At 33.6% G+C, this 18,467-nt stretch overlaps 1 protein-coding gene across 1 annotated transcript; it reads right to left on the bottom strand.

Moving 5' to 3' along the window:
* Positions 1–1,508: 1,508 nt before the first annotated feature.
* Positions 1,509–18,145, bottom strand: LOC119828563 (ubiquinone biosynthesis monooxygenase COQ6, mitochondrial). The gene is made up of 9 exons (XM_038350754.1): positions 17,781–18,145; positions 17,492–17,682; positions 16,701–16,946; positions 5,984–6,091; positions 5,527–5,697; positions 4,742–4,944; positions 3,396–3,511; positions 2,613–2,779; positions 1,509–1,632 (listed from the first exon to the last, which is right to left on the bottom strand). Exons 1-9 carry the CDS (start codon positions 17,941–17,943, stop codon positions 1,603–1,605), a joined length of 1,395 nt encoding a protein of 464 aa, XP_038206682.1. The 5' UTR covers positions 17,944–18,145; the 3' UTR covers positions 1,509–1,602.
* Between the last annotated feature and the right edge of the window lie 322 nt (positions 18,146–18,467).

Here is an 18,467-nt window from a genome sequence, read left to right on the forward strand (position 1 = left end):
GGCCATCGACAGCTGCGCAGCTTGGCATCTTTTGAGAACGTTACAAAATGACCTCGATTGAATGGCCTCAAACGGATAGGAAATAACGAACATTCTCACATTTTATTATGATTCACACAGGGGTTTACTGATAATTATTGTAACTTATTTGTTTCCCTTCAATGTATGAGAAACATCTAAGCGAAAGTTTGTAAGAATATATGGATTATGTTTTTTATACTTATATGTGAAAACTACTGAAGATATTTAGCAGGTGCTACATGATCATTTGTGGCAGAATAATTAATATTTCTTTTTCCTTTTTTCCCGCGGGCATATTCGCGGAAAAAACCGCGCGGCACTGCTAATAATAATGTGGGAAGAAGTGACGCTCGAGCGGCGCTGCATAAAACATTCAAATTAATACAATATAATCTCGTTGCAATAATGTTCACAGTCACCTAAACTCGGCGCCTGATAGACAAGTACGCAGAGTTTCGCTAAGGACTGGAAGTAAGTCTAGTTTTACGTCAATAGGTAATAATGATTTAGAATTCAATTACAATCATTGCGAATTTATTTGCAATATAATATTTCTTATATCAACTCTGTTTGTGCCAAAATTTTAAATAACATGATTCGAAATTGGTTTTAGATTAGAAAATATTATAGAGGGATATAAAGTAGATAAAAGGAGCTGGAAACGAAAGAAATGGATAATATAAAAAATATGATATTTTTGTCGGACCACATCGTAACCTTATTTGATATAGAATATGCTAATATACCCAGGTATAAACATGTCTTCTCCATCCTAATTATTTTTTTATATTCTTAGTACACGATAAGAAAAAAGTTATTATGAACAATGTCTTCTTTGTTAGTTCTTCCAGTATTATTAAAGATAAAAATAATGAAACCATAAAACTATTCATAACGGAAGAATGTACGTGCCGAGGGTCTTCCAATAATAAGTAATTATTTAAGCCGCTGGGTTTAACAACCTTTCCATAAAGGGATATCCCTTCCCATCTATTCTTAGAAACGACCTTTTACAATAATTTTTGTACCTGACGCATTAACCATTTACTCAATATAAAGTAATAAGAATAAAATACTGCAGCTTGCTTTTTAGTTTGTATTGAATAGAATATTTATGTGCTTGCGTTTTCGTTAAAAAAGCATAGTTTGCATTGATAGACAGACAATTAAATTAGATTATCTAATGTATAAAATTCTCGTATTGTATAGATTCTGAATCTCTAGAAAGAAGCTGGATCTTTAGCAGTATTAGGGTTTCTGTGTAAATAACTGACCTTATAGATTTAAATCTTATTCACTTCAATCTTGTTGATCTTTATGCAAGTAATTAGTTAAAATATTGATTAGTTAACTTTTGTTTAATAATCTTAACATTATGAAGGTTTTAAGGAGCAACATTAGTTAATTATCTTGTATATTAATGAAGTACATTGTTCAGAAAAATATTAGCAGCTAAAGATTAAATTTTTTCGAAAAATAAAACAATATTGTTTTCAACCTTAATATATTTAATGACTTTGTGTAATTAACAAAAACTATTTATATCAGACAATTAACGCACAGGTCTTTTGGGGATCCTTTTTATGTCGTAGCATGTGACATAATGAGTCTCTGAAACAAAATAAAATCATCGTCAATAACACGCGTATAAAAACATATCCTAAGGGTAAAAATGGTAACAATATTGTAAAATTTAGAAATTAAAAACTTTTCAACGGATTTTAAACGCGATTTATTCATTATATTATTAACCCGACGTTTCGAACACTTTACAGCGAGCGTGGTCACGGGGAGACTCAAGAGGGAGTCTAGTCAAGGGAGTGTCTCCCTGTGACCACGCTCGCTGTAAAGTGTTCGAAACGTCGGGTTAATAATATAATGAATAAATCGCGTTTAAAATCCGTTGAAAAGTTTTTAATTTCTAAATGTATAATACTCGCGTGAAACCAAACACAAGAAAATACTAATATTGTAAAATTTTGTTTGATATATGTTACATATTAAAAGCAGTTAAACAAATCGAGATAAATGACTATAAAATACTGGGGTAAAATCTTGGCCTACAGTATTCCAATTATTTGTGTTTTCTCACTCACTATTAAAGAAAATTAGGAATTATTTCACTTTATACACGTCTAGGAAAGTTTAAAAAAATAAGATTTGTAATCTATTGCAATAAAAAGAAGAGAGTTTTGGAAATGAAGCAATAGATGAACTAATTTAAACATTAATTTTTTATATACATTGTGTACCTTTTCTTAGTAACAATAATTTATAATTACCTACTTAGTGTATACAAACATTTAAAAAACATACATTTAATTAATTATTAATCTATGATATTTTAGTTACAAGTAAGGGCTCTGAAGTTGATATTTTTTTAAAGAATAGAAAAAATTTATCACGAGGCGGGATTCGAACCCACGTTTTTTGCCAAACCGTAGTAACGCTTAACCTCTCGGCCACCCGTGACCCCGCTTCAGTACACAGGCTCTGATATTGTATTGTTACATGTTATATTGTTTACCTAGTGGACCACCCATAGGTGGTACACGCAAAAGCATTGAAACTTAGATCCAATAATACTTTACCTTCACAGGGTGTAAAGCATTAGTGATCTGTAGGCCCACACTCCTAGCGAGCACGAGCGGCGTGAGATCGTACGCGTATAATCTGTACAGCGCGTCGACAGCGAGTTGAGTGGGCACGTTGTGGCGTTGGCGGGAACTCTCGTAGTTTTGCAGCCAATCAGAGTGCGCTGTGTGAAAAGTCAATAATGGAAAAAGAATTTTGCATAGTGCCATGCGTTTTTTTTTTGTTTCGCTAATTCTGCTCTACAGTGATTGTTTGTTTACACGTACAATGTCATTTTGTTGCAATTTTATTACAAAATTTGTGGGTAGAAGGCAAGATATCTTATTAATAAAATATGTAAAATCAGCAAACATTTGAAGCTCATATCGAGTTTAGAGGTATACATGTCATAGTGAGCTCGGTGTAATAAAAACTTTTTTGTTTTAAACAACGTCTTTCGGTCAATGGTCACAGAAAAAAATATGTCACTGCCCATTGGGCCCTTGTTTATACTGGAGTTTATTGGTCAGTAGTACTACAGAAAAAAATTTAGACTGTACAAGTTAAACGGAATGATGTCTATTGCGTTGATATATCGTTTATCTTAATATATAATATAAATTACGTGTCACATTGTTTATCCCCGATGTACTCCTAAGGGCGTGCAGTTCGTAGTTTTATATGAATCAGGAGCGCCAACTGTTGCTACCTATCATTGACTTATTGATCTAAGAGACAATGTTCAAACTTACACATGGAATTTGTACACTGAATATATTATATTGACTATGTTCACTTACTTATATCTAAGCCAGTATATAATGCTTCAGTCAGCAAGTGGGTAAGATCCTTAACATCACCAAAACCTAAATTAACGCCTTGACCAGCCAAAGGATGTACGCGATGCGCAGCGTCCCTGCAAAATAGGTAATAGAATAACAATTCCACATAATTATTTACACAAAAGTTTCACAGAAAGAAATAAGCAAAATTCTTACTATTTTTACAATTTTTATAAATGCGAAATTGTGTTTGTTTGTTTCTTCACATCGTAATAGAGATAGTTTATGTTATGATTTAACAAAACAGTTAATACAATTTTTATCAAACAAAATGAGGGTAAAACATCTTAATCCTCTAAGACAGACGATACATTCTGATACGCGAATGAATTACAACAAAATTTATAAAATCCGATACATGGCGTTGTTACAAAACTGATTGTCAATGTATTTTTTTGGCCACGCGAACGATGCTATTTGTACTTTATAATACTGAAACTATTTTATTTAAGTCGTCCGCCTCCTTGGTAGTGTTGTTAGAGTGGTTGAAGTGTAAGCGTAGAAGCGAGGAGTTCTGGGTGCGATCCTGGGTTCGTGATTAATCACAAAAAAGTCTGTCAGGTCACAGAAGACTGATCACCTTTTTGTCCACAAAGAAAATAGACCAGTGAAACAGATGCATATCATCTGGACTTATTTTTTTTTATTTGAGTATATAATTTATATTACAATAAATGTAATAATTCAATTCATTTAATAATACAGTAATTTTATGTAGTAAAAAAAAGATATGCTTGTATCACACTGACTCATTTGGATTTAGACCCAATTTTAATGGACATTTAACTTTTACTTCTTCATTCAACACACCATCCAGAACAATCGAACATTTATCAAGGATCGGTTACAATACAATTATTTAATTAGTTAAACTTATTATCATGATTACGACCATCAGGATTATATCATTTTGTTACATGTAGAGTACATGTGTAATACCAAGCGAGACAAGTTTAGTTGATTCTATAATTAAAGCGTGTTATATAGTATTTTAAATTATATTTAAAATTATTTTAAAGTAGACACTCGTCCTGGCTCCACCCAGATATCTAGATTCCTGTTTTATCCTAAGGGAGCATTCAATCGGGATAAAAAGTATCCTATCACCCAAGTCAGCTCATATCCTGTCTTGTATCATAAATGTGTCATGTATTGTAGGTACATAGTCAGCTCATACCCTGTCTGTATAGTAAATTTCATCGAAATCCGTTCAGTAGTTTCAAACAAACAAACTTTCGCATTTGTAATATTAGTGTGAAGTTTGATAGCTGTTCCCCTCCATCCTGTGTAAAAAAGTGCTTCACCCAATAAGAGCAACTCCAGGTGCCACATATCTCGTGCTGTGGCCGAAAGCGAGTGGGAATGCGGCTCTAGAATCCTTCGTGATGGAGCGAATACTCGGCGGCAACTGTCTCTCGGTCCCATCCGGGAGTCCCACTCGCTTGAGGAACGATCCCACCCAGCTGGTACATGCTTCTACTCCTTTATTTCTCGGATATTGCTTCCACTGTAAATAAAATTAATCTCAAAATATAATATAATAATCCTAATATGCATTCATTTTTAACACAAGTAAAATATATGAAATTTGTCTATATACCTCGTGTTCTATGTGTATAGTTACTTGACTTTATGGATTGATGATTTTTCACTGATGATCCTAATTCGCAAAGAAACATTTAACAAACACAACAACAACATTAAAAACAACGACTGCTCTCCCAGGTTAATTTTGACAGTTATTGTTCCAATCTATAAATGTGGTGGTGTAATATAATTTTAATTTATATAGCTTTTCGCTCATATGGAATACAAAATTTTGTACTTATATATTTCACGCCCTTAGTACTAAATTGCACAGCAATTACTTATTTTAGCAAATGGTCTGGTTACTGTTTTATTATCTCTCTGTTCTCTCCGAAACGGCTGGGTCGATTCTCATGAAATTTTGTGTGCATATCGGGTAGGTCTGAGAGTCGGTCAACATTTATTTTTCATACCCCTAACTGATAAGAATCAGGCAGAACAGAACAGAACCTTTGCCGGGTCAGCTAGTATGTACATAAATTCTTTGGTTACATTTACTCACCAAAGCATCATTGAGAGCGTCGACAAAACTTTCTTCTGGCAACTGAAGTAATTCTTTAGCATGTTCCGGCGACGTGGACCAGACGAGGGAGCTTCGTCTCGAGTCCAGTGGAAGCAACGCAATGGGCCCCGTTGGCAGGAAGCGTTGCCACGCTGTCGTGTTTTCAGTTTCCTGTTATAAATTCCCCGCTCTTATATAAAAAAAAAACATACAAAAATGGTTTCTGAGGACGACATAAGATTGTTGTGAAGATTTTAGCGCTGGTCTTCGTTCCATCAATTAGCTTTTTATTACCGATAGTTAGAAATAAGGTACCAAAAGTTAGAAATATTATAAAAATTATACTATATAATCAGACTTGGTGCTATTTAGACATAGAAATCGATTATATGTCTGGAGTGAACATTTGTCGTTTTGTGATTGACATTTTCTACACTACAAACTTTTTCACATTTACCTCTGACAATTCAAGGGTTGCTACTACTCCCATGTGATCGTACTTCCACGAAACATATTGCACTCCCATAGCGTTGCGGACGGCTGAATTCGCCCCATCGGCACCAATCTGGAAACAGTGTTTATAATACTATATAAATAAATATAGCACGGGATATCCCTGAAGATACATGATTGTTTCAAAAGAAAAACGAAAATATACATGGGTATACGGAAAATGTATAAAAATCTGAGGAAACAATAATCTTGTAGTAATCAATAAACAGCTATATGTCACTACTTAGTATAAAGGAAAGTCGCTTCCCGCGTATGTATACCTATTATATTGGCTTAGATGCATGTATATTTGCTTAGATTTTTAAAAATATACAACGATGATACAAAATACACGACGATAAAAATACACAACATTTTAATGGGGTTATTTTTTATAGATTGAGTGATTCAAGGGGAAGGTTATGTATAATAGCATACATTAAACTACTCCGAATTTATAGTAGTATTGTAGTATATTTTAAAAGCTAGTCAAGGAGCTCTCTTTTACTGGCTGATATTGTTGTCACATTTAATATAATCCACATTGATATATTTGTATATAAAAACCTATATCAATGTTATAACTAAGCTTAATCCGTTCACTTAAATGTTGATATTTTTGAAGAAAACCTCACCAGTCTGTGGTATCAATATGCGGCATTTTCATTCATAATCTTCATTCTTAATACGAAATGCAAGTTTAATCTTAAATGAATATTTCTTAGCTCACGTATCGAATTGTTTATTTGTATTATTATAAATAGACGATTACAAGCAGGTGAAATCTGGTAGTCTTCTGGGAATGATTTGAAACAAATGGGTTTAAAACAACGCTCATATATTTAAAATCATGGTATTACCCACAAGTCAAATATCTTTTTAGTTTGTTTATATAATCAAAGGAAACTTAAGATTCAGTAGTATTCAGTCTGACTCCGCTAAAGACGCTGTTTTCTCCATGAGGATATTATTTAAACTTGAGAGTGAAAAACAAACATAATTCATTGTGAAAGATTATTCAAATTTCGCATATTTTTGCATCGTATGTGTTTTTATTTCTTTGATATCTCCAGTTGCTTTAAGCATATAAAAAAAATACAAACATGAAGTCTTGACGCGATCCGGGCGTTTGTTAAATCGGGCTGATCGTTTACCACCAATGAGGTTAAATAAATATTTTATAATATTAATCAGGGCAAAAAGAATTGTGTAACATACAAATAAGTTTCCATGAAGACCTTATTTTTGTATTGAAATGAGTGATGTTGTGTGATACTATTATCGAAACTAATGAGGTAAGCAGCTACCTATTTTATTGTCTTTATTACCTACTTGTCATTTTCATGTACAAAGTTTAACAGAGTTATTATACACGTGAGAGCAGGTGGCAAGTTATACTCTAGATCAGAGGTGGTCAAATTGTTGATTCTTATAAACCAAATTCAAAAATATTATTATAGATATTAAAGAATGTGAGCTGGTATATCTATGATTCAATGTAGGAGTTCATTAGTTATACATAGACCACCATCGATACTCTTATGGGGGAAATCTCGCTTTTCATAATTATCCTTCTATTTATTTATTTAAAATTCTCGACTCACAACTCTATATTGATTTAAGTATTTAATATGGGATTGAATGTAATTCTCGTAAATTTTATACGAAATAATAATACATCCTTACTAATGTGATGAAAACACACCTAACATGATGATTTATAATAATCGAATTCCTAGAGCTATTCAGCAGCATATTGTTTAACAGACATTATTATTGCCCGTTATTTATGAAGATTCTTAGATAAACGCATTTCTTATTATATTTTGAACTTTTATTTGTTTTTAGTGTTATTTAAATTATATTCTTAGACCCAGTTCGTGTCGTTCTCCAGCGCCATAATTATTTTAAGTGTAAGATATTGTTAATTGTAGTGTATATATTGATTTAAATTTAAATGAGCAACTACAAAGATTCTTGCGGGCTCTTCTCTGTAGAAACTGTTTTCCGAATCAGTGGTAAATTACAATTTGCCTGTATTTTGACGATTTAAAAGCGCTTCTAATCGAAGTCAATGTATAAGTAAATGTTTAAGTTTGTTTGAGTTCGAAGTTGGAATTTTAAAAAGACGTTACATAAGTAACACAGTTGAAAGTATATGGGTTTAGAAATTAAAAACTTTTCAACGGATTTTAAACGTGTGGTCACGGGGAGACAGAGTCTCCCACACAGAGTGACCACACGACCACGCTCGCTGTAAAGTGTTCGAAACGTCGGGTTAATAATATAATGAATAAATCGCGTTTAAAATCCGTTAAAAAGTTTTTAATTTCTAAATGTATAATACTCGCGTGAAACCGAACACAAGAAAATAGTATATGGGTTGTATTTGTCTCTACTATACAAACAATTAAAACAATAACAAATATATTTGATAGTCCAACCATTGTGTTTTTCAAGTGTATCTTATATGTATGTCTATCTAGCCGCTAGTTCCAGCTCCGATCGGTCTAACCCGGAATAAAAACATAAAATTATAGCATGTGACACTCGCAGATAACGCAGCTTTTAATTACTAAAAGAATTAAAAATTGGTTCAGTAGATCCAGAGATTTAACTCTATATAACATTAACATACATTTTTAAAATCAGTTAGCTTAAACAATCATTCAATCAAGCTCAATTTGATTTGGATACCAAAACTTCCAATGTTTGTATGCAAACTAACGTCTACATGAAGGAGCTATTTCTACGGCAATCAACTGTGGCGTGGTAATACCTATGTTTCGCGCCTGCTGGTCTAATAATGGATATCAGAATCAATTGTTTGCAAGATCGCCACGCGAATACAATGTGGATAAACAAAACTTCATAGAATTATTACATTTTTGCGGTGTGAAGGTTGGAATTCCAATCATTCAGCTGAATTTTAAAAATGTCGAACGCGTTGTAAGGTCGCTTTATTCATAGACAAAGGTATTCATCTAGATTTTATATTTGTAGCAAATTGTTTATGAAAAGCTATCCTATACTAATTTATACTTTATTTATTATAAACTGGTTCTGTTTGTAGTTAGCTATATATATTATATGTATTTAAATTTTTTTTTTCTCATCATTTCTAGGTCTGGCAGAGGTCGCCGTATACGATAAGACCGCGTTTTGTACCATTTTGTATTTATATGACTTTCAATTTTATGGTGTGTTTGTGGTACAATAAAGGATTTAAATTAAATTAATTAAAAGTTATTCATATAGGGAGTTGTGTACAAACAAATAATAAGGGAAGACGTTATTGAGGATTTTCTGAATCGCCCATCCCCTCGTTAGATATCGTGAGATTTGCCTTATTTTCGAGCGTCGTTTTCATATGGAAAACTTAAAATAATGTTTATACAATAATTTAAAATTCAAATCTCTTAAAAATAACTCTCGAAACATTATTGACGTATTACACAAGCATTAATATCATAATAAATTCATATTCCACATGCCCTGCTTATTTACACTGAAAACTTTAACAAAAAGAACTGTGTAACAACATCGTTCGTTTTTGTTTATTAGTAATAAACATGAATAAAACATACAACACGATTATATATATTAAAGGATTAATGTTCTATTTAAATTTAAAGTAAAACCATCCTTCACCTAAATGAAAAATGAAGATACACGACTTTAAATAAGATGAAAAAAATAATAATTACAAAATAGAACAGAAGATAAATTATTCGTGTGATCTTTATAAATAATGTCGTGGGCGGGCCCATCGGCTGACATCCAAATTTTTCAATGAATTTGATATCACACTCTCAGTTTAAGGTGGAATGGGTAAAGTGTGCGGTAAAGTTCATAATTGTATTTATATTTGGTGCAGGCGTATTTGAGATTTCAGTTTTCAGTGAAGCGCGCGTGTGCCTTGTTTAGATATGCGCAAGAGTTACCGCGAACGTGATGCCTTCTGTGAAAAAATCGAGCGCTAAGAAAAAGGTTAACCTCATTCCAAACTATTCATAAACGCGTTGAGTGTGTGTTTGAGTTGAAATAGTTTAATTATATTATCACGAACGCCGAAGTGTTGTGTACGTGTGTCGCTAGCGGTTTTTTTAGCTACAAAACAGATGTATACATCACATTATCCCCAATGATCCCAATCCCAATGCTGTAAACTGCAGTTTATGACTAATAAAGTATAATAAACTGTCTTTTAATGACAGCGAATGGCAAACATCAATAGTTTAATGAACATTCTTACAAGTTTAATGGAATTACCTGGTAATAAAAAGCGGCATAAGACTTGATCGAATTAATTACAATTATTTTAAATTATTTACAAGAACTAATTCAAAAAGTGAAGGTATTTTCAAAAAGCAGTAAAGAATCAAACATTAACTAATTTTGGTAATAATATAACTTGTGAATAATTATGAAATTACATTTATAATGAAAATTACTATAAGGTAACACAACAACAACAACCTTTACACTTTACATCCTTTCTGACTTGATCTTTTTATAAAGGGGTATCGAGAGGGAAGTACGAGGTGGACAGAGGATATCGACGAACTCCCCGAGGACTCGGACGATGGGGAGATCATCTACATATCAAGTGACGAGTCGGCCCATGGCACTGATTTGGATGACCGATTACGAGTGAAACCATCCAGGGATATTTGGGAACTAGGTACCAAAAACATTTCTACTATGTCTTATCACTTATGTCTCTTTACATTAACTTACACTGGTTTGGTTTTGTATATTAACGACTAAGTCATTTTCTTTTACCTTTAAAGCTTTAAGAACTTTGGCTTTGAGCTTTGGGAACGAAGCTTAGGTAATTACGACCCCTTTAGACGTACCTAAGGTAATTAAACATGAATTAAAACTTACGAATTAAGTTTTTAGGATTTATTTGATAAAAACGTAGAATATTTGAAGTAATATAGTGACTTCTTTGCAAACAGAGGAAATACAATATGGCTTGAAGCAGCTGCCCTATGCGGAGGAATTTGCCGCGCTTTTGGAAAACGGACAAACTGAAGAGGTGATCAGTTTAGCATCAGATACAGATACTGTTGGAATAAAATCAGCTGCCCTTTGGGCGGCTTGGATGGGCAAGAGCTCAATTTTAAATAAACTGTTGAAACTTGGAGCTGAACCTAACAGTGCTGACGATGCTGGGAGGTAAGGTAAACATAAGTTAATATTATAATGAAAAGTCATTGTTATTTCCCATATCTTACTTATATACTTTATCATCTTACGTATATCAATTTTTAAATAGTTCACAATTGGTAAAAATGCCGTTGATAGAATGAAAAGGAAAGGTTGTTTTTTTTACAATTTAACCGATTTCGAAAACATTTTAGAAAAGTAAGCCGTATCTTTACCGAGTCTCACAGGTATTATATTATATTATTATATTACTAGCTGCACCCGGCAAACGCTGTTCTGCCTTACTCTTATCGTTTAGTGGTATGAAAAATAGATGTTAGCCGATTCTCAGACCTACCCAATATGCTTACCAAATTTCAGAGGAATCGGTCAAGCCGTTTCGGAGGAGTATAGAGACTAAAATTGTGACACGAGAATTTTATATATAAGATTTATTAGGTATTATTTTTTATCCCTAAACAACCAGGAACTTATTGTATCTTTTTATAAATTAATTTTTGTGGTCATTTATGGATTTTAAAAAGGATCATATATTAATATTATAGGTAAACAATATTTACAAATACAATACGGATATCTTCACGTTAATTTATTGATTATTTTTGCCGAGAATCGTCAATACTTTAAAGAAAAAGCTCCCGCTGGTACTGAATCAATAATTGTCACCGGATCTATTTAATTGATATCTGGAAACCATAAACGAGCACAAAGTAGAACGCATTTCCTTAGAAGTAAAAATATTAACACATATTAAAATTTTATTACTTCGATGACATTAAATAATATAAAAGCTTTCTTCCGTTATTTGAACTCTTTTTTAATATATAATATGAAAATCAGGACGTATATGTAATTACTTCAATCACGTCATCTGTACTCCGGGATTCAAAATTACAGGACCTGTTTACATCTCACTTGTCTCGTGGCCAATGAAGATTGCGCCCGGGTGCTTCTAGAACATGGGGCTGATCCCAATATGTGGGATTCAACTACAGACCGGAAAGCCACACCTTTGCACTGCGCTGCAAGTGCTAAATCTGTTGCATGTGTGAAGGTATTACAATACAATAAACTATATTAAATAGGTTCTTCGTTTACTTAACTGATTGAAAAATGTTTTTATTTGTAAGAACACTGTTAGTTATGCTTTTATTCGTCGTTTTTTCGGTTTCGGTTCTTTTATCGGTCGTTTTGGGTGTTGAATTTAATTTATACAAAATAAAATAACAAAAATGTAGGTTTTTAAATTCCAGGTGGAAGGTTAACATCATAGACTTTTATTCCAGGCCCTACTGAGCCACGGAGCCGACGTAAATGCAGGTTTAAACGAACATTCTCCGTTACACTACGCAGTGTTAAGTGACGCGCCGGATGTCGTAAGAGAGCTGTTAAATGCTGGCGCATGCCCCGACACTCCGCAGGTGAGCCTGTGTTCCATCATACTATGGTAAACAATGGCTTGTTGAAATAACAGAGGCGTTGAATATTATAGCAATAATCAAAACACCGTTATTGTCGAAACGTATCCGTTTAAAAAAAGAAGCGTGGCGCAAATCGTAGATGTTTTTATATTTAATTGGTATTTTATGCTTTTAAATTATTCAACGTAAGCATTTTTAGGTATTCACAGAAACGCCACTTCACGTAGCCGCGTCGCTAGGCTCTCCGACATGTTTGAAACTGCTACTCGATGCTGGAGCCGATGTAAGAGCAGCCATGGGAACCGGACGGGCGACTGCCCTCCATTTAGCTGCAGTGGATGGTCATGCGGAATGTGCGCGTTTGTTACTGGATCACGGTGCTCATATTGACATACCCAACTCCCGAGGGCAAACTGCACTCCATCTAGGTATTTTATCTTTCATTGTTTTTGCAATGTTTTCAATGTTTGTGTTTAATGTATATAATTTTTATAATGTATACGTATTTTCAGCGGCGTTAGCACAATCCGTTGAAGTTGTGGAGCTTCTCATGGTTAGGAGAGCAAATGTGCGAGCTCAAGATGTAGATGGACGGACAGCCTTGCATGGTGCTATAGTGAGAGGCGCCCGAGCTTGCGACGTCGCTAGATTACTCCTGTCCGAAGGAGCTGATCCTAACGCCGCAGATAACTTTGGATATACACCATTACATATTGCAGCGCTGAATGAGTTTTCTGCATGTGTATTGTTGTTATTGGGTAAATATAGGCACCATTTATTAAATGCTCTTTATTTTTTCACAAAAAATCGAGCTCATTGGCAAAGATCTCTGAATGTGGATGGTTGGAAGAATTAAGGTTTTAAGTACTTTAACATATTAATCTGGAAATAGGCAGCGTAAATATAATCGAATAAAAATACCTGTCAAATATGTAATAACTACTAACCAAAGGAACTATTATTTTCAAGTATTTTCAATTGTCACTTTATTATTTTAGATTATGGGGGGGATGTTACATTACGTACCAATGGCGGAGTTTCGGCACTATCATTTATTGTTCGACGGGTTCCCGATGTCGTTCCGCGATATCTGGGCAAGTTCGATGACGCCGTTCATGTCAGTGAACATGAGTTGGGAGACGTTGATTGCGAATTGACAATTGATTTTCGGCCATTAGTACCATGCTTATCGAGGGGCGAGGCTGAATTACTTCTGGCTTTCATAGAGGTATACTAGCAACTATGAAAACTATTAATTTCCAATTGTGATCCGAATCGATTCAAGTCTATGCTACCGTAAATTAAACATGCACTTATTTATTCAATGTATTTTAGGTTGGCCGAAAAGACATTTTAAAGCATCCCGTAGCAGAGACATTCCTTTTTTTGAAGTGGAGACGGATCAGGAAATTTTTTGTCCTGAGCTTTGTTTATCATGCTTTATTCATTACTCTTTATAGTGTTTACATATTACGTATGTATGCTGGTATATGGTTTTATTAAATCTCTATTTGAAAAGTGACATTCTTAAATGTTGTAATGTTTTAAATGTTTTCAGAATTGTTCTTATGTGAAGATAAAACATGTGACATACCAAACTACCTGCGACCTATTCAGTATGTCATTCTTTTACTAAATATTTGTTTCTTAGCAAAGGAAATTTTCCAATCTTGTCTCGATTGGTCTGCGTATATTAGACAGTGGGAAAATTGGTTGCAAATTATTATTATCATAGGAGTGTTTTTGTGCACGGTATGTATAATTCCTAACGACGAGACATAATTTTTTCATAAAATCATATTTATTTATTATTTACTGCATTAGATACCCACTTGGAACATAGAAAACGGAGACGCAAGAAAAAATACGTCGACCTGGCAGCATGATGTCGCAGCAATAACAATATTTTGTTGTTGGCTGGAATTAATGATGATCGTTGGACGTTTTCCAACATTTGGACTTTATGTACAGATGTTCACAACAGGTAAGCATTTACTGGAATCCAAAATATGTGGATTGTGTATTATCCGCGAATATTTAAATAACTGTCTATTTTCAGTAACGGTGAACTTTGCAACATTCCTCATGGCGTATAGTTGCTTGTTGATTGCATTCGGCCTGGCTTTTAGTGTACTATTTAGCAACTACCCGCCGTTCCACCTTCCAGCAGCTCTGATTAAAACAGTTATGATGATGTCGGGAGAGTTAGAATACGAGGATATATTTTATAGCGAATGTTCAGGGTCGGAAATACAGTATCCGTTCACAGCACACGGCATGTTCTTGATATTTGTCCTTCTTGTAACAGTTATATTAACCAATTTACTTGTGGGATTAGCTGTTAGTGACATACAGGTTGGTACATTCATGCTTTAATTATTTATATTCGGTATTCATAAAATTTTCGAGTTTTAAAAATAATGAGACCCAATTTTTTAGATACCTTAGAAATGACCAGATGTCGTTAATAAATATGAACTCGAAGGTGCTGAAAATTATTAAGGATTTCATTTATATTTCAGGCTCTTCAAGAGAGCGCTGGATTGGATAGACTCGTTCGTCAAACACAGTTAGTAGCACACCTTGAAAGTATGCTATTCAGCTCATTGCTGACATGCGCCCCGAATCAGTTGCTGGCAGTATTACGTTGGGGAGCATTATTAACAGCATCCCACATGCGTACACTAAATATCAGACCAAACGATCCCCGGGAAAATAGAGTAAGAAAATATCTTTATATGATTTAAAAAAAAAACGGTCAAGCATGAGTTTGACTCGCGATATTAAAGATTCCGTATAAATAAGCTAAAGCGTAACTGCAAAGAAACTGGTCACCTGTCAAATTTATGACCGAGCCAATCGTTTCTTAACCTGAGATTTTATTAATTGCTGTTATAGTAGTTATCCCTTTTTTTTTTTTTTTATTTTTTTTTTTTTATAGTGGGGAAATCTTGCATAGATACCCACGGCCCCCGGGGAAGAGGTCGTGGGTTATGTCGGATTCCTACCGACTAAAACCCCACTGTGTTCCGTCGAGCCACATAAGTGAAGGGGCCACGGGTGCTTGTTGGAATTCGTCCGCGACCATAGTAGTTATCCCTGAAATTTTTACTGACCAACTAACACGGTTCAGGAGATACGATTTGGTGACAGACAGACGAACGGACAGACGGAAGGATAGACGGACGAACGGACGGACAGACGGACGGACGGACGGACATCGAAGTCTTAGTCCCGTTTTTTAGGAAAGGAACCCAAACAAAATCGATTTAGTAAAATGAGCATAATTCTATTTGTCACTGCTTTCAGATACCTAGAGATCTAATTGCTTCGGTCTATAAAATGGTTGCCAGTCGCAAAGAAACGCGAAAAAGCATACGTAAGAATAATAATTACGAATTTCGGATTAGAAAATATGACGAAGAGGATGTTGAAAGGCAACAAGTTAAGCGCAAGAGTTATTTGTATGATCGATTTTCATTTGAGACTCAAAATGTGGAGAGACGCAAGCGCACGACTTCCGACTCAAATAGAAATAGACCAACATCATTCACAATTAATGCCATACAAGAACTTTGCATTGTCGAAATTAAAAACCAGCTATGCGATTTATCAAAGAAAATAAATAAGATGATAGATACAACAGAACAAAGGCTAAATATGATAGAAAAGAAGCTACAAGACAGGGATCCTCTATAAAAATTATGATTGTATCCACAGTAAAGATAAGACCATGAATTTATAAGTGAATGTACTTTAATGATGTTTTTCAAAAAAAATGTTATATGAATTGAAAAAAGAAAATGGAATTAGGCATGTGTTTAATAATTTATTTATAATTAATAATATGATTAAAAACTTTTCGTTACCTAAATGCATATTTTATTTATTGGCATAAACATACAGTATATACACATTATTAAGTCATAAAAAATAATAATGATATGGAAATATTCAATACTAGCCGACTTGCATTGATATTGAATATTTACATTTACCTACTAGGTACCTGGGCTGTTTTTTAAAGGTTTGCCAATCCCAAATTCTAAAATGGAGCAGATCAGACATATTTTCAACATCACTTACCAATAAATCACAAGAGTAAATGTCTCCATTGTTCATGATTACTGCAGTTTCATTCCTTTCAGCACTTGATAGTTCATAGTCATCTATTTTTGCTTGGTATACTGTATCTACATTTGTAGCGGATTTATTTAATACTGTGTTAATCGCATGTAACAGAACATCATTCTCTACAATGTATGCAACATCGTCATCAAGCATGTCGGAACTGCTAAAGGTTATCATGGCATCGGAGCTGGCATCCCATACCTACAATTTTTGTAATATGACATAAGTATTAAGGCAATTAGTGCAGCAGGATTGTTCTTAAATAAAAATATAATTTTGAATTATTTTAATTTGGAGAATTTTAAAATAATTTTGCAGGGAAATTTAATGTTAAATATGTGAATGAAACATTTTGCAGTAATTAGGAATTTCTGTAATAAACACTTTAACCAGGATAATCCCCCCCCCTTACTATTTTAGACCAAGAAAGGTAAATGTATACATACATACATACACAATTGATATGTTAAAGTTTACAAAAGAATGCTCATTGTGGAATTATTAATGATTTTATTTTGTATTTGAGATGGTGAAATGTGTTATGTGAATAACTAGGTAGAACGTAGCCTGTGTTATAATCCAGATTATAATCTATCTCAGATTTCATACAGATCAATAAGCTGTTTTCACATGGAAGAGTAACAAACATCCATACATCCATCCATACTTCCAACATTTGCATTTATAATATTAGTAGGATGAAGTGTGTAAACATTTAGCATTATGCTAATTTGATGATGTCTTACTTGCATGTGCCTAACTGGTTGGAGTCTCATTTCCTCCACATGCTCCCAAACATTTAAGGTGTTCATCAGAGTTTTAGTATTTTGATTAAGTGCCACTACTCTATTGCTATACTCAGGTTTCAATACAAACTTTTTATTTGGACTGCCTTCCAATAATAATACTTTTAACTTTGATAGAATAGGTGATTTACCTAGAGGAAAAAAATATGGTATATTAAATTTTGTTGTTTCCTAACAAATTAAATACTGTTTATGAATGGTTCAATTAATTATAGCATATTATACTTACTCATAGCACAAGCCAAGGTACACCCAACCATTCCTCCACCAGCTATTATAACATCATACTTCCCCTTGTGCTTTGAATCATTTTTAGTAGCAACATTTCGCACTGAATAAAGGGTATTAATGTTGCTTTTGAATTTTGCTAACAATAAATAATTTCTGTGCATAATTAATTTTTAACGTTTTATTGGTTAGATTAGGTAAAGTTGAGTGATCCTTCAATTTTGTTCTCCCTTGTTAAAGCGATTTTTTATATGCAACACCCTTATTAAGTATTCAATAGTATTTATTTTTATTATTTAATAAATATTAAGATTTTTAGAAATAAAAACAAATATGAGAGCAGCCGTCTGTGACAGCTGACATCTGTTCAACAAACGTTGACAATTGACATCATCCGTCATCGTAACATTTCCATTAATGGTATTAGTATGTCTAGGTAGACGATTTTTCTAAAAAATTTTTATTTCAAATTGTATGAAATAAACTGATTCTAAACATTTGCACCCCATGTGCCGTTTGATCCAACTTAAAAGATATGACAGTTCATATTATTTCAATTACAATAAATGACTACCCAGGCGGAGTGGGGGCGTGCAGCTAGTAAATGCTTATATAAGAACTTAACCTTTAAAATATGTACCTATTTATATGCTAATAGTCAAGTACGATTTTAAACACATGGTTTCAA

The sequence above is a fragment of the Zerene cesonia genome, chromosome 8 (genome assembly GCF_012273895.1).
Source record: "Zerene cesonia ecotype Mississippi chromosome 8, Zerene_cesonia_1.1, whole genome shotgun sequence".
NCBI classification, from domain to species: domain Eukaryota; kingdom Metazoa; phylum Arthropoda; class Insecta; order Lepidoptera; family Pieridae; genus Zerene; species Zerene cesonia.

Bases quoted from the DNA above. Each gene is read 5' to 3' on its own strand.
- LOC119828563 (XM_038350754.1), bottom strand. From the start codon at position 17,943: ATGCACAGAAATTATTTATTGTTAGCAAAATTCAAAAGCAACATTAAT. The intron at 16,947-17,491 runs GTAAGACATCAT...CAAAAATTGTAG, and splicing joins AACCAGTTAGGCACATGCAA to GTATGGGATGCCAGCTCCGA. The intron at 6,092-16,700 runs GTAAGTGATGTT...CACTGTTTCCAG, and splicing joins TTTACTCTTGTGATTTATTG to ATTGGTGCCGATGGGGCGAA.